The sequence below is a fragment of the Urocampus carinirostris genome, chromosome 15 (genome assembly GCF_059441175.1).
Source record: "Urocampus carinirostris isolate Australia breed hairy pipefish chromosome 15, RoL_Ucar_1.0, whole genome shotgun sequence".
Classification (NCBI taxonomy): domain Eukaryota; kingdom Metazoa; phylum Chordata; class Actinopteri; order Syngnathiformes; family Syngnathidae; genus Urocampus; species Urocampus carinirostris.
In genome coordinates, this window is record NC_142363.1 from 18,511,603 (window position 1) to 18,529,225 (window position 17,623).

Consider the following 17,623-nt stretch of genomic DNA (forward strand, 5'->3'; position numbering starts at 1 on the left):
TAGAAACGTGTAGGAAGAGTCTTACATGTTCTCATCTCATCTCATTAGCCGTACCGCTTATCCTCATTAGGGTCGCGGGGGGGCTGGAGCCCACCCCAGCCATCTCCGGGCAGTGGGCAGGGGACACCCTGAATTGGTTGCCAGCCAATCGCAGGGCACACGGGGACAGACAACTCACTTGCTCATTCACACCTAGGGACAATTTGGACCGGCCAATTCACCTGAAATGCATGTTTTTGGAATGTGGGAGGAAACCGGAGTGCCCGGAGGAAACCCACGCAAGCACGGGGAGAACATACAAACTCCGCACAGGAAGTCTGGAGCTGGATTTGAACCCACGCAGGAGGTTCCCTAGACATGAACTGTGCCGCACAAGCGCTAACCACTGCGCCGCCGTGCTGCCCGTCTTACATGTTGTATTACCCAAATATGAACACTTTAACTATTGATACCCCAAGTTCAATTTTAAAAAATGTTTTCCAAATTGAATGAGCTTTTCAGTGCGTTTTCTCATTAAGCCTACCAATTGAACAGAATGCACTTTTAATGGCAGCCAACAAGGAACGTCAATTGAAGCCAGACAACAAAGACAACGTCTACATGTACACAATAATCTGATTTTAAAAAACAATACTGGATTTCTGGAGCAATCCAAATCAATCGTTTACTTTCCAAGAAGCATTCAAATAACACAATTTATATGCATATGGGGAATGGAAGAACGAAACGAGTGACGTCATGACGCAAATAGACCGTGTATTTAAATATTTGAATTAAATATAGAAGTATTTTATTAATATCACTCACCAAATAGAAGTACCATGCGTTTTCCCCCTGCATTCCAAAATTCAGCTTCATTGTCTCCTGTTTACAAGATTAACTCGAACATGGCTACGCAAAAGCATAGATTTACACTATTAATGGATGTACACAACTGTGGCATCCACTATGTAGCCCTGTGGCATTTTCCCCGTGGGTGTGGAAGCTAAAAAGTAAATATCCCAAAAGTATACATATAAGGCTTTTAGTTGAGTAAACCACAGTTGCAAGTTTTCGAAAGAAGGAAACTATGCATGTGCACAATCAATCGGAGTCCACGAAAGGGTATACAGGCACAATACAGGCACAAGTAATGAGAAAAATAAAATAAAAAACACAACAATTGCAATAGGAAAACCAATCTCGCAGTCGGACTAAAACATGTATCGGATTATTGTGCACGTTTACATGGCCTTACATAATCGGAATACCGGCAATATTGTGTTTCCGTTCGGATTATCGCCTGCAGGAAAACGTACCGAATAACAAACATGAAAGGGCTTTCCCAACGTGTACATACCGTTAAGATTTTATTTGAGGTCTACAGAAAAGGTTTGCATTGAGGAATTTCATTTGCTTATGTGATTTCAGTTAGATATTCAACATTAGGGCTTGTTGATATGAATTGAAAAACAGAGTACCAGATAATGTTGGATGATCCAAGACAGTCTATTTGTTAAACAATTTACAAACAAATCATGAATTCAGTATACTTGTAGGTTGAATACTGTATTTCTTATGTTAAAGTGTCCTGAGTACAAAACTATTCTTGCTGAATGTTGATTATTTTTAAAAGATTAAAATCTAGCCCTTGAGTGTCTTTAAAATGACATTTTAACGTCAAGATACTTTTTACTCAATATACAGGAAAGAGCAGTATCTCGAAATACACAGACATCATTTTACAAAAAGAACGGTAAGATTTTATTGAACACTTTGTGGAAGACATGTAAATATTACAGATAGGTCTACTAGTGTTGAAAAAGGATGAAATAAATACAAACAAAACAGTAAATCCCATAGGGATATATAAAAACATTTTTTTTTCTTTTAAAGTATCCATTTAGCAAAAAAACATGTTCAGTACTAAGCATAAATACAAACATGAATCTAAAATCTATGCCCTATGGATTACCTGGTTATTAGGACTAACATACATAATTAAAATCATCCAAGACATGTCATTTCATTGTGTATAAAATAGGCCATTTCATAATTAACTGTGACCATTACTGTGAACAGTTGGAAATTTGATGCATTGTCAAACCATACTGCAGCATACTTCTCAAATCCTGAGTGAGACGGGGTTTGGAAATAAAACATGGGGCTATGATCCACTGGAAAGACACTTTTTTATCAGGACCAAGGGCTTCATGTCTTGTATCTGCTTGAGCATACTATCAGCACCATTTGAAAACGATTTATCAATGACTATCTTCACATTACTGACTGATTTGAGTTTATGTGGATTTCTAAAGTTTACGAGTTTCCCGTAACCTCGCAAGCGACCGCTGGTTTTCGATCTTAAAGCAGTCCTCTGTTTGCGAGTCTGTCGTCTTTCTGACGGCACCTCGGCACTGGGCTTATCGTTCCGTTTGCGTTTGAAAGGTGGGCTGGAATCAGAGGCTTCCAAGAACTTGAGGAATGAGTCTTCCAGTCCCAAAGGTTTGAAAGTACGTGGCACGCAGTTACCCTTCTCTTTCTGCTGCGGGGCTACAGGGGTGACTTGATTTGAGTTCTCTGTTGAGTTGCTAACAGTCATGCGATTGCGAAGGGTTCGAATCCTCTTAGGGCAAGCTGGTGTTGGATTGATTGGTTTTCTGGGACGCCCTCTTTTGACAAAGGGTCTTGTCACGGTTGATGCTCGGGACTCTGCGCTTTCCTCAGTGGAAACCTTGCTGTCCTCATTGGAAATATTTCTGTCCTCACTAGAAACCTTGCTTTCCTCACTAAAAACCTTGCTTTCCTCACTGGAAAACTTGCCTACCTCACTTGAAAGCTTTCTGTCCTCCTTAGAAAGCTTGCTGTCAGTAGAAAGCTTTCTGTCCTCCTTAGAAAGCTTGCTGTCATTAGAAAGCTTTCTGTCCTCATTAGAAAACTTGCTTTCCTCCTTAGAAAGCTTGCTGTCCTCATTAGAAATCTTGCTGTCTTCCTGAACTATTACTATCTGCTCGACAGGATGGTCTACATGGTCCTTAGACAATTTCCCAACCTCTTCTTGTTCAGTCTCCTCAGACGACGTGCACGACCCACCATCAACTTTGTATCTGGATCGTGAGCACTTTTTGCAGAAAATGAACTGACTCCTTTGGTCTTCAATGTATCTCTCTGTGAGGCCATGGGTCGCATAATGCTTGAAAATACCCCTTTCTGCTTCCTCAATTATATCACAGCCTATTAGCATGCATGGGTACTGCAATGGCCACATTTTCGTGCACATGGCTGATGCTTCTTCAAGCGTTTTAAGCGTAGGCTTCCCAAAATTGGTCCAATGTTCAATGGTTTTCCCATCTTTTTTCTTGACACCCTTCTTCTTCATTTTCAATTTGTTTTCAACATTTTCTTTGCCATTGTTCATCCCCGCAAAGAGGTTTAATGATCGATTCCTTCTTCCATCAGATGACCTGGGTTCATAAACATAATCATGCTTTTTAATCAAGTGGCGGAGAAGATTGGACTTTGTGGAGTAAAATCGTTCGCATCCCTCGTACTCGCACTTAAACGTGCTGTCACCAGAGCAGCTCTCGGACATTGCCAATTCTCTGTGGAAGTTCTTTACGTGATCAATGTACTTGTCCACTGAGCTGAAGGGGAGCCCACACTCGGGCCGATCGCAGTCAAAATTTTCAACAGCCATGCTGGCCATCACCGCGATGGCCTTCTCGCGGGTGAATTTGTGAAGCAACAGGTAATGTTGCACAAGCCTTGTGATTCCCATGAACACCCGAGAGCAATTCTTTACTTGACACCTGATTTCGTGGCCATTGCCTGCCATGTCATAGCTCTCTTGGCCGTTTGAAACGCTAACCATCTCAGGGCTGTTTTCCACTTTGCTGGGGGGCAGCGCTGCTTGATGTATGGCCCGGTAATGAAGGATCAAATTGTGCTGAATGGTAAAAGCAGCAGAACATCCTTCATGAACACAGCGATACGGTCTATACGGATTGAATGCGTTGTCAGGGTCACACATTTTAAGCCCCATTCTTTTTTGGAGCTTCTTTTGGCCTTCGTCTGGTGAGAGTGTATTTTTTGAGCTGCTTGGTTTTTCAGGCGAGGATGAAGTAGAACCAGGAGGATGACTGAACATCTGTTCCCTCATTTTGCTGACAGTGGGGTGATCTTTTGGTTTCACGACACTACTTTTTTCTGTTAAACCCAGTTTTTGTTGGCTGTCTGGCAACGTAAGCTCTACCGTCAGCTGCTCCTGGGACGTTGCAGGATCAGTCTGCATGCTCTCGGCGAGAGGCATGTGATTTAAACAGCCTTCAGCCGGGGGCAAACAGGTGACAGTTGACATTGCATGTGGGAAGACGTGATTTCCCGTTTTTTCTGGTGAAGCGATGATAAGAGTGTCTGGATTGTTTGTGCTTTCAGCCCGAGCTTCAATTTCAATGTCAAGGGGCTCTTGTTTAATAAAAGGAAAGCAAGCTGTGGATTTTAAAACGCCGTTTGTGTCAGCAGCAGGCTCACTCATAACCAAGCCGTTCGGTTGGGCAACTGACTGTCTACTTCGGGCACTTATCTTGTACTTAAGAACTTCTGCCTTCGACAATCGATGAACCTTTTCATAGTGAATTCTCAAGCCTGTTGTTCTTGTAAAGGTTTTGGAACATATTTGGCAAGTGTATGGAGAGAGTCTGGATGGATTTCGTTTCAATTCTTCAAGCATGCCTTCAGTGTAATTGTGTAGTCTACTTAAATGTCTAAATAATGCCTCTTTTGTCATGAATGAGTACTCACAATCTTCTTTGACACATTTAAAAGCTTTAGACGTTTTACATACAACTTTTACGTCTTTTCTGCTTGTTGCAGGTCTGCTTTTTTTAAGTTGAGACATTGTATTGCAACGGGTGAGATTTTTGTCAAAGGACAAATTAACCCGCCTCTTCTCTTGGGCAGCTTCAATCAGATCCAACCTCTGGAAGGCATTGGAAATTTCCATCAAGTGATCCTCTTGCCGGGGTGGAGCAGTGGAGGTGTAAGACAACCCGGGTTGTTTTTCTTGCTGACTGCGATGGGTAGCAGTAGAGCTGTTTGAAAAATCTGTTATAACAGCATTCTGGGGTTCTTGTTTTAAAGCCAAAGAAGAGTTAAAATGGGTCAAGCTACTTGATTCTGGTGGTAAATCACCATTTGACAAGTTAAAAACGTTGCCATTAGCTTCCGGGACATGAGGGTCATTGAGAAAATCAAGAAAGGAAGTAGGAAGATCTGCTGTCAGGTCAATTTCATCTAACGGCCTGCACTGTGAGCGTTTGGACAGATGACCTCCGAGGGATTTTGTGCTTGTGAACTCTCTAAAGCACCTTCTACAAATGACCTTGCCATCTTTAATAATAGCTGGCCATTTGGTTCGCTTGTTCAGCTTACGTTTTCCTTTTTGGCCCACAGACTCATCTTTATCATCAGTAGCTTGAGGTTCACATTCCGTGTTCGTACAGTCGCCTTCAAAAGTAAAGTCGGTCTGGGTTATATTGTGTGGGCTAAGCATGCCATCCACAGCATTGTCCATATGTTCATACCCAGGAGCAGCAATGCTTTCTGTTTTAATTAATTTCGATAGCAATTTTGATGTCTCTTGTGTCTCCGGGCTCACACATTTGAGAGGAATGTCAACTGGTGAACTCCGAGTTGCTGAATTATCGCTCTGAGCATACGGAGTGTGGTAACTTCCCTCGGGTAAACTGTGGATGGTTGACATGCTGTCTCCATTATCAGAGAGTCCCGCCAGGTTTGTGCTGGTTTTCTTTGCATCCACAGAAACGGATCTGCCATCAGAAGGAATTAGCCCATACTGATTCACGCCATTGTGTATTTGCCCTCCATTGTCAAGCATCAAGGAACTCGATAAGTATTGGGACATCAAACTTGAATCTGAAGTCATGTGAGACCCAGTGGCTCCATGTAAAGCTGACATTGAGTGCTCTCGGTCGGCAGGGAGTGAAGTTGTGGTGGGATAAGACTCAGATTCCCACTGGGGATAGCTGCGTGACGGGTACTCGTTCACGTTAAAAGAATCAGGGTAGCAGCTGTTCGGTTGAGGTGAAGACCATGACTGGGACACATCGGGCTGACTCATTTCCACAGTATTGTTGGAACTCTCCCAGGATGGGTACAGTGTGGGGTTCACCATTGGAGTGATGGGGACAGGGTCCATTGAGCCAGGATAACCCTGCGAAGGTGAGGTTGAATATCCTGCCTGGTAATCCACTTGCTCTATGTCAGGTTTGTTGCATAGAGGTCCAGGTTTATTTGCAGACTTGTCATCATTGGGATACTCCTTGTGCGGAGCTACTCCAGCTGGTGGCTTTCTCGCAGTAATTCTGGCAACTTTGTTATATTTCTTGGCCAACTTCCAATCCTCAAAAATTTCTGGATGTTGTTTTTTTACGTGTCTTGACAAACTTTTGTTTGTACTGTAACCTCTTGAACACTCATTATGAGGGCAATTATGCAGCTCTTCTTCGCTACTGGAGAGAACAGGAATACCTGGGGGATATCCCTGCAAGGATGAAGGGATTTCCGTCTTGATTTGGTTAGGAGAAATCATTTGCGGCATTGCCTTTTGAAAGTCATCTGCTTGTATGTTATTTTGCTCTCCTGGTTCATTTTCCATCACGTTGGTGACTGTGGAGACAGGGTTAGGGTGAATCTTTGCCTCCACTGCTATTGCCTGATGTGCATACTGAGCCTCTAGCGCTGCTTTCAAATCAGCTGGTTCTGAGCTGGGGTTTGTAAGTGGAGCGTAGCATTTGTCTGGATCTTTTTGTTCCAAATTTGCCACACAATTCAACATGTTTTCAATTGAATGTTTCACTCTAATAGGAATTAGCCCTTTTACTAACTCGGGGGAACTGCATGGTGATGTGTTGGCATTTGAGGCTTCTTTCACAAATGCATCTGAATTACTTGCGTCAAGGCAAAAAACAGCAGGTTGCATGTTTGTCTGTAACGACATATTCTCCTGAGGCGATTCAACTTGTCGAATGACAGGAGCGCTTTCTTGTATTGCTACGACATTGTTGCCTGCAGTGTTGGTAGTGTGAATCTGTTGGTGGGATAAGAATTGACCATGGGAGTAGAATATTTTACCGCAGTCATTTGTCGAGCAAGTGTAGTTAAGGTAGTGCTGAGCCTCGTGATCGTACAAAAGATAGGCTTCGCTAAAAACCTGCCCACAGTTGGGAAACATACACTGAGCCTTAAATTCTGTGTGTGTTTTCCTATGCATGAGCAGTTCTGAATTGGAAATGAAGTTTGCCTTGCAACCTAGTTGTATGCAAATGTATGGTCTGCTGCCACAATGCATCTGCAAATGATCATTGAGATGTTGGACATTAACAAATTGCCGCCGGCAGTAATGGCACACCACTTTTTGTTTCTGTAACTCCAAAAATCTCGTAGCCTCCTCGTTGTCTTTGTGCGATCTGACATGAGCCATGAGGTTGCGGAAAAACTTGAACGCTTTTGAGCAATTTGTAACAGGACAGAAGCAATCCTGACTTATTTGTGAAACAGGTGTCATTTGTGCTACCTGTCTTGATTGGATATTGGTTTGCTGGTCATTGTTTACAGGAGTATCGATCATCAAAGGACCATATTTCATATTTGTTGTTGGACTTTTGGGAGACTGCGGTAGTTTGAACCCCTTACTTACAGTTTTCATTGCAGAGAGCCTCTCTTTACAAGACTGCTTCACATGTGAAGCAACATGCGGCTCTAAAGCTTCTTTACTTTCAAAACTGTCTGTACAAATAGGACATAGATACACTCCATCTTTAAAATGCTTCTGAGCGTGCCGAACTATTCTGTGACCCAAAAACTCTTTGTCACACAGAACACAATACTGCATGTAGGCTCGCCAGTTTCGAAAACGGGCCGATACAAATCCTTGCTCCCGGAGTTTCTTTGCTTCTCTGTTTTTTTCTTTTTCGTCTGGGATTTCATTGAGTTCATTGGTAGTGGTTAACATGTAGTCTTCCAAGTCTCTGTATTCTGAGAGTTTACCTTGTGTACTTTCCACCTCAGGTTCGTCTGTGTCGTTGAGCGTATCAATAGAGGACACGATAGCTGCTTCCTCACCCATCAGCGCCAAGCAATTACATTTCAATGTTTTCCAGTCCCAGAACTCTGGATCAAAAGGCCACTGTGTCTTCAAGGCCAACAGTAACTCACACCGTAAGGAATTGGGCACCGGTACATTCCCGTCTTCCTCGGGCTTTTGATCCGGCTCATTGTACAGTGACTCCACAGCATAGTATGAGTCAACAGTAGGTTGGATAAGGAATTCTGTCAGCTGGCATGCACGCTTCACTTCCAAGTCAGTTGGCAAGATGCACGAAATAGTCTTGCAGATCGTGGATTTGCTATCAATATCGTCACTTGACGTCATTTTCAGAGCTTGAATGCACATTTCAACACAAACTGGAAGCCCCACTTCTCCAACCTGAACACAACAAAGAACAGAAGATTCAATTTTTTTCATACTTACGAGAAATACAAGTTATCATTGTCATTCTCTCACCTCGTTCTGGATGACTTTGATTAGAAATAATTTATGACAGACACTTCTGCAAAGAAGAGCCATCTCTTTGCTGTGGCTAAGGAAGGAGTCTGCCGAAGACTCCAAACGCATGAATAACTTACTCCAGAACAATGTAAGTTCCCTGCCAGACAATCACAAAAATAAGACAATCTAATCATAAAGGTAAAAATAAGAGAAACTGAAAAAATTATAAAACTACATATATACAATTGCTGAATCTTTTCCTGACAGTGTGTAAGGAATATTTAAGTTACTTGTAGAATGGTCAGCTCAGAAAATGTACCAAACAAACATCTACACTTACCAGGCACAATAAACATCTCCTTGAAGAAGTTGTCGCTTGAGAAATGCAGAACATAAGCACTGTGCTCCTTTCTCATCTCCTTCAGATTCCAAGTTACAGATCATTTCTAGAGCATCTTTGCAGTCTATTGATGATATCTACAGATGCCAAATGAACAACAATTTCAGAGGGGAAACAAAAACAGTAATGCAAAGCTCTGCACTAAAAAAATTCAATCCTTAATATACTTTTTTCATTGAATTGACAAACTTAAAAAGAATAATGTGTGAAAATGAAACATTTGTCAGTAATAATGGTTATCAAAAATTTGGAATAAAGTCAACCTTACAAAAACTGACACTTGGTTCAATCCATATATTTGAAAAGAGTGCAAAGAAATCAGTATTTAATACAACAATAAACAAGTGTCCAATAGAGGCATGTGATAATGTACTGTTTATGAGTTTAGAAGATATGGAATACTAATTTGGTTAAAAAAGGAAAAATTAAGGGAAAACTTTTAAACACTACAGACGAGTGCTAAAAGTGTCTACCAAATAAAAATGACTGTAAAGTTATTTACAGTACATGAAGAAGTGCTAAAAGTGTTTACCAAATCTAAATTAACTGGCGACTATACATTTAACTCTCCAAAATCGTAAAAAAAAATAATAAACAACTATAAAGTTTGCCTCATGCTTATGAGCGTATTTACTAATCCAAATGACAAGATACAGTATGACTTTCATCCCTGAATAAACAACACAAGATTCTAGATAAGCTTTTTCTTACCTCTTCCATGAGCTGCTCCTGACTTTTGGTCATGCATATACAGAGCAAGTAGGTTTGTTTGAAGTTCCCTTTTCCTTCATATCCCGGATACTCTGAGCACATCTTTGCAAGGGCGGCAGCTTTATCAACACTGTCCACTTTGATAAGGTGCTTTATGCGCATGCTGAGAAGAGTGGATCCTTCTAACTCCAGATACTCATGAACTAAACAGCAAAGGAGATAGAAGATGAATATGTATATATGTAATATATATAAACAATGTGAGCGTGTGGACAAGAACCTTGCTCAGTTGGAGGGGTGGTGTTGGACAAGATGCTGCTGAGAGTTGTGTTGGACCAGATGCCATCTTGCTGTGCCAGAGCAAAAAGCGGGCGAAGCTGTTCACTACCACTTTCTTGCAAAAGGCTGTGTGCCAACTGTAACAGAGAACAAATAGATATGGAATCCGTGACCAAGATATTTCTGATCTGCTCACACATATAAGAAAAAGATTAACTCATTGGTACAAAGAAAATCATCCAAGAAGCCTACTGATGGCTGAAGGCATACTGACCTTCATGGAGGACTTAAACTCCTCCCATAAGGCACCAGAGATGTGTTGGGGCAGTAAGAGCACCAGCTCCGCACAGCTCCTAGAAAAACAAACATTCGGAACTTGTTAAATCCTCACGTCAAACAACAGTTGTAAGGGTAAAAAAAACAAATCATTCACGATAAACAGGAAATATAGTGTAGAAACCTGAATCTGTCAGGTAGTGTGTGTGCATTGACATTACACACTGTTCTGGAGACAGGTTTACCTGCCATTGACAGTTTTTTCCCCCCAGTTTTTGCTGGCAGTACATTCCACGCGTAAAAATGGATTACGGGTCGCATTCACACGAGATTATTTTCTAATTTCAATCCAGATCGTAAAATTGAGTAAAATTACGTTGGGAAGATCATTAGATAACCTATGTGTCCATCCACATTCGAATCAGTCACTATTGGTTTAAGATATTTGAAGCTGAATTGGTCATGTCGGTTTTTTTTTTCCCAATAAAGGCCCCAATAGGTTATCACAGGATAAGGACCGTGAAAAATAACTCGCAATTGGCCAAGAGTGGTGTCAATCAAAAGGTCATAGAATAATGGCCATACCCTAAGTCGTCTGACGAGTCTGTTCATTTTAAAGGGGAGTTTTGAAGCCAAAACAGTCCAATTACAACAATGATCGTAAAGAATTTAGGATCGCTTTACCTCTCGGCATTATTGTATGTTTTGGAATTAATATTATACACGGTTGGATTCACTGGAATCTTGTGAATAAAACCAGACGATGTTTGCGGGGAATCGTTTCACGACTTTCGGCTGCGTTCCTTAGGCTTTATAGTTTTTGGGTATCTAGACCTATGTCTACCTGTTCTCTCGGTAAGGCTAAAAGCATAGATGCAAAATTAAAACTGTTTAACTAGCATACTTTACGCACTCCAGGGCGCACTTCCGAAACATAGTCTATTGTTATGTATTTTTCGTATGTAAGGCGCGCTGTACTATAAGGCGGATGGATTTAAAACTACAGTAAGAGCTACCAATACATGTATTACCGTTGCACATTTTATACACTTAAAGCAGATAGTAGTGCAATAATAAATCAGTTGAAAAATTTCACTGAAAAAAATTTCACAAAACAAAGTATGTAAAGGGAATCGAAAAATTGGTACTTTTGGGAGAGACCTTGTTGTTACAATGGCCAAGGTCAGATTTAGTGGTGAGGCTTCAACTTGAAATACAGGGGTGTTTATGTTCAATGTCTATATTGGGGTTGTGTTTTTTCTCACATGTAGGACCTTAAGTAGAAATATTGTAAGTTTTGAGTATCTTAGACAACAAAACAGACTACACTACATTTAAGCATTGTTTGGACATGTTGGCGAAATAAACATGATGAAGACGTACAGAGTAGAGTCGGTATACACTAAACCTAAGGAGGGGCACACATAGATGAATAGTGATATACAGACTTAATATACAATACAAATTGTTACTTATAATAGAGGATGAAATCAGATATTGACAGTCACGTAAAAAAAAATCTAACTTAAATGTCAAAAAGGGGCATATGTTTATTAAACCTCAATGTTTCAAAGTGACATGTTGTTTCCTTTCTTTTAGATCTAAACGGAATACACCCTTATTCTAAAAAATGCCCAAAAGAACCATATTAAATCACTGCTAAGTACTGGGGAAAAATGAAAGAAGATTTGAGTGGTTGCTTTTTGGCTGTCAGATAAACAAGACCAATCCCGATATGCGCCAACAAGTTCAATATTGATGCCGACCATCAGCCGGTTCTATCTCAAGTGTTGGACTTTTGCATGAATGATATAAGTGCCTGTAGTAAACACTTTGTTTCTAAGACGTCAGAAAATCACAGGCTTTCAAACATTTCTAAAAAGACACTTGGGGAGAAGGTAATACTAGGGACAGGCACAGAACAAAATTGTACAGAAGAAATTAAAATTGTTTGTAGTGGAGAGCATTAGTCCATACATTGATGGCAAGAATAACATTTGGCAAAGCCAGGGGACAGAAATAATCCTTTGTGATCAGCATTTCGGTAGTTATGGCATGAGTATCTGCTAAGGAGAAGAAAGCAAATGAAAAGCTACCCAGAGGGTAACTGTAATAATACACGAGGAGGTCTGGACTGGAGAAGACATTTATTTAGTGCAGGACATGAACTGTATAAAGGGGGAGCAGACAAGTGGTCACCAAACTTTTGAGGGTGACAAGTACGTTTTTGCTCATGATGAGCGCAGAGTGCTACCAGTTTGATATGCATTTCTAATATAACAACTTATCGTATTGTTGATATGTTATTATTATGTTATTAACAGGTTGTGATTATTAGATGTAGGTTTAAAATAGGCTAAGTCACCCACTAAAACATATGTCTTTTAAAAGGGCACTGAGTGATTTATATTTATGAATTATGCTTAATTCGAAAATGAATTTGGAAGAATACATCATGTATTGAAAGAAACTGATCATATCAGTAATTTCTCATGGCAGTTATGATTTCCAAGAAAATCACAATGAACCATGACATAGGTGACATGTCGTGTAGAGAGCCAGAGGTGAGTTTGGATGACAGATGAGTTTAGAATGGAATTTCGGAGAACATGACATACGCCAGACGTTGCGATCTACAGGAAAAGAAAATCTAAGAAGGTAGAGGTTGCAGGAAAGATGAATTGCAGATTAAACGTACATGCATGAAAAAGTTTAGAACAGAACGTCTAAAAGAGGAGATAGCGAGGGTGACGGCATGGACTATAAATACTTATAGTCAAGAGTCCAGTTAACTGAAGAAACAACAGAACAGACCTCGAGGTGACGGAAATTAAGATGTTGATGATTTCTTTAACAAGTCAAAATAATGCAAAGAACTGGCTATGGAATTCATCAATGACAGCCAAGGATAAATGTTACACGGGAAAAAAATACCTAGCCAACTTCCATGGTTTGAACAGATGAAGCTGCCAGGAATAACGTATGGTATTGTAGATAGATTTAGTTTGAAAAAACACAAAGGTATTTGGTGTGGAAAAGGGGCAACAGACAGAATTCAATGTTTAAGACGACCCCTGTGGGACAAAAAAAACAAAACAAATGATTGAGTGATATTTTATTCTATTTAATTTATGTGGTCCCCTTAAGGAAATCCTTTTTCACCGACTGTACCAGGAGTAGGGGCGTTACAGTTAGTGCTGTCGCAGCACATCGTGCGCAAAAGGACCAATTTACATAAGCTGGTATTCCCAGGTGGTCTCCCATTTTAGCACTAACCAGACACTGCTTAGCTTCCCGAGATCGGGCGTTATCAGCGTGGTATGGCCGTAAACAGGTCGATATGATGTTTTTCTCGTTATGTGTATCAGAACTTCAACTCTTGGTGCATGACTACATAATTTCGGTCTGAAAAACTTGCAAAATCCAAGCTATGGTGGTGGCAGGTGTGAGTATGTTCCCGCTTGTGATGATTTGCTGAGTCTAAGAGCAAGTGTGTAAACTCAAAGCGACTTTGCATATAATTTCACTTCCCCTGCCGACATTTCCATGAGGATTTTAATTTACCAACAATCACCCCAAACTTTCCCGGGTTTTTTCCAGCATATAAAACCAGTTGAATAACACACCAGATGGCCATTTTTTCTTTCTATTTTTCTAATTCTTTAGTGTTTCTACTATGTGTCATGTCCTGCACGGTTGTCATGGCGCCCAACTGGCCCCATCCCTTGACACCTGCTGACCTGCATTTTCCTGATTACTCCTATGGGTACTTAAACGCGCCTTTTGGAACTGACCTTTGCCAGATTATTGTTTACCCTTGTTGAAAACCTGTTCATGTCTGTTTGATACCTGTTTATTCTTGTTTTGCTTGTTGGACTTATTTGCACTTCGGTGTAACATTCTGAGAGATTCCTGCAAATTCTGTTTAATCCCGTTAAATGCCTAGTCTGTAGTTTTGCCTGCATTTGAGCCTGCTTTGTTTTGTTTTTGGTCCGTTTGTGTGTTGGACAACTTTTCTTTCTCAATTAAAGTGACAGAGCGTCTACGCAAATGAGTTCCAACTTCCTGCTTCCCGACCCGTTTCATGACACTGTTTGTTATTTAACCACAGGAACGTGTCAAAATATTGAACACAAGCCAGTAATGTGTGTATTATATGACTCAGTATGTAACAATTAAAACGTAATCGCAAGTTGTAAAGGCTCTGTCTTCATTAATTACAGGGCTTGTATTGAATATTCCCAGATTGTCCAGTTAAACACATTTTTGGGAGGTCTGTATACATAAAAATGGTATTGCCAGAGACTAAACCAAGTAGATGGTTAAGTACATTTTAATTGAATGTACCTTTCTTCAAATCCAGAAATTAACTTTGCAACATTAAGTTAATTTGTTGTGCTCATTAAGCAATGTCATTTGTGATAAATGAAAAAAAGACAAAATTATTTTAAACAGAAAATACCAAGCTCATACGTACAATGTCAACTTTTCAAGTAGGAGTGGCACATTTTCACATTCGGAGGAGAGACAGGAGGTGGCGTTGGCGAAGCTGAGGATGGCCACTGTGTAAACTTCCAGCAAAGGCAGTGGATCCTCATCGGTTTTCCAACGACCGGCATAATCCACCAGGGCCTGACCGAGGAACAAAACACAAGACAGTCAGTATTGTCTGATACGAGGTAGCCATTCCCAGCGGAATACAAAATGCTTTAAAGTTATATTGATCTCTCGTGTTACTCCTCATTAATATTACTGTATAACAAGATTAAGATGCACTATTAAAACACTATCAACATTTGTCTTAACATAGTTAAAGATAGATCACATTACGCTTTGTTCTGTGAACATTATTCTAAAAAAAAAAGATCAATGATGAATAGCAGGCTCAGCGACAGCACACCTAATCAATGTTTCCGCCATGATAAAGTTGTAGTACTCCTTTTCACTTGGATTTTAACCTTTTTCCCACTTCAAGGTTTATAATTCAGACATTCAATCTACCTGGTGATAGCACAGCATCAGTAAAGTAGGAGGTATAGTATTTTGCTGAAGAAAAAGTCATCTGGATCACAATGGCGGAAACTCAAATTTACAACAGCCTTGGGTTTGGGAGACGACTGCTATCCCACAGAGTAATTACAGTTGTGGGACAAAACATTCATGTTGTCCACACAATTCTAAGATAATTACACTTCAATATTTTTTAGATTCAAAAAGAACTGAAACAAAAATACACTCCAACTGCCTTTTCCTTAAATGTTCTATTTGCTTTACCCCCATTGTAAAAGAAATGTTGTTACAATGTAGTAACTGAGATTGCTTGCACTACATTAAATACATTACAGGTTCTTTGAAGGTTACATTATTTTTGCAAAATCAATTTACACCCTTAGAATTTGCAATTAATAAATGATAAAACAATAGAACAGCTATTAAATTAACAAAAAAGGTACGGATACACAAATTCCAGATGTTATTCTGATGTTGTTCAACAAATATTTTAGTTTGATTCCCCCTAGTATAGCATAAGTGAACAACAAGACAAACTTATACTTTATGAAAAACTATGACAGTCAAATGTACATTGTATGCCTATAAACATTCTTATTTTCTAAAAAGCTATTCAATAATCAGCCAATTTTGTTGCTTTTACTTTATACTGCCATCAGGCACTTATCTGCAAAAATGAAGATACTTTCAATTTATTTGAAATAAGACACAGATAAATTGGGTCAAAGAATAAACGTACACTAGAAGGACAGTTAGTTTTGTGATAAGAGTGTTATTACAAAAATATGCCTTAAGACAATAAAAACATTCATTGTTATAGTTGCAATTTACTACGACTCATGTTGATGTCATAAATGCAATTCTGAAACTATAGATGAAAAGTAAAAGGTATGCATTAACTCTAATTTCGGACAACGGATTTATTTAGCATACCAAAATCAGCAACCGTTTGCAAATCGTATATAATAAGGACCCTAACCCTTTAATTCCATTTTTTCTCACTATAAAGAAACACAACTCTAAGTAACTCAGAATCGGAGCTACACTCGCAATTTCAAACAAAGAACTTTATTGTAAGTTGCAGGAAATCCTCAATGGTGGCCACATCTTTGGTTCTCACTATGCAATGATTAGAGCAAAACTCAACGATCGACCACACGCTTATGCGATGTGTATGTGGCCCTGGCAAATAAATAAAAGAACGAAAGGGGGTAATGGAGTCGACTGACCACAACCGCACATTTGCTCCAAAAAACTTCTCGCAGCAGCAGCTGCATCTCTTGCTAACGTGGCTACCTTCATCTAATGACCATTTCATATGACGAGATTAGCTGGCTAATAATGAATGCACAGGGCCTAAGCTAACACCTTTGCAACACATAATTGATTTTTCCTGCCTCACAAAAAAGTAACCCATTTACCCCGAGCGATCAAAAGACGACAGTAGACAGTGAGCGAGATGCCGTGTTTGCGGCGGCTTATTACACATCTGTTACAAATGTAATGAATGTTTTTGTGCTTTTTCCATCCCTAACTTCGTTCGCTTTTCTAGCTTTTGCTAACGTTGCTATCTTTTTTTCCACAGCATGACCACTGCCCAGTATAAAGGGACCCTGCATACCAGCTAGCATTGATCTCCTGCTAGCAATCCGGCCTGGAAAATGCGAGTAGTCGGCGCACATGAGCGCGATTGCCACTGCTAAAATTGATATTTTAACGCGTTATTACGGCGAAATGTTTACAGTGGAGAAGCAAAAAAAGCTATGCAGAAAAGCCCCCCCCCCTTAAATTCGCTCCCCGTTTGAGTGTAGCAGCAAGCTAGCAATACGGCTAGCTTCTTTAGCTACATTGTTGTAGCCAACGTAGTCGGGCATCCTCAGCCAGGAAGAGGGGGACGCGCAGGGAACGGGAGAAGAGCTGGGCTAACCTGACAAAACTCCTGGCAGAAAATCAGAGAAGCTTCAAGCGGCGACTTAGTGCTTTCTTTCAGGGCCGCCGTTAAGCCGTTGAAGCGGCCACGGAGATCGTCGTTGGGTTCCCGTGTGTCATATTCCCTCTCCGTCTCCCCCTCCGCCATCTTCACAACAATCACGACCGCGTACGCACGCACAGATGTTACGCTGGTGGAGTGGCACACGCACGTGCACGTAGGGTAGGGGGAGGTAGGGAGAGGAAGGGAAGGGGTGAGGGGGGGTAAGGATGGTGGGTGGGTCTGAATCTGTATCAATCGGTGGGGTGTGGGTGAGGTGAAAGGGGGATCTTGAATATTTTCCTCCTGCATACACACTCGCACTAGAATGTAAACAAAGCGGCAGCCACCAAAGAGAGCTGGGGTGGGGAACCTCTCGACAGAGCATGATGCAATAATTTAATGGTGGTGCACAGAACGTAATTTGTGA

The 17,623-nt window shown here is 40.6% G+C and overlaps 1 protein-coding gene across 1 annotated transcript; it reads right to left on the minus strand.

Moving 5' to 3' along the window:
• Positions 1 to 1,336: 1,336 nt before the first annotated feature.
• On the minus strand, positions 1,337 to 17,436 carry znf292a (zinc finger protein 292a). The gene is made up of 8 exons (XM_088354648.1): positions 17,152 to 17,436; positions 14,692 to 14,846; positions 10,213 to 10,291; positions 9,940 to 10,075; positions 9,660 to 9,862; positions 8,889 to 9,025; positions 8,564 to 8,705; positions 1,337 to 8,485 (listed from the first exon to the last, which is right to left on the minus strand). Exons 1-8 carry the CDS (start codon positions 17,299 to 17,301, stop codon positions 2,147 to 2,149), a joined length of 7,341 nt encoding a protein of 2,446 aa, XP_088210774.1. The 5' UTR covers positions 17,302 to 17,436; the 3' UTR covers positions 1,337 to 2,146.
• Between the last annotated feature and the right edge of the window lie 187 nt (positions 17,437 to 17,623).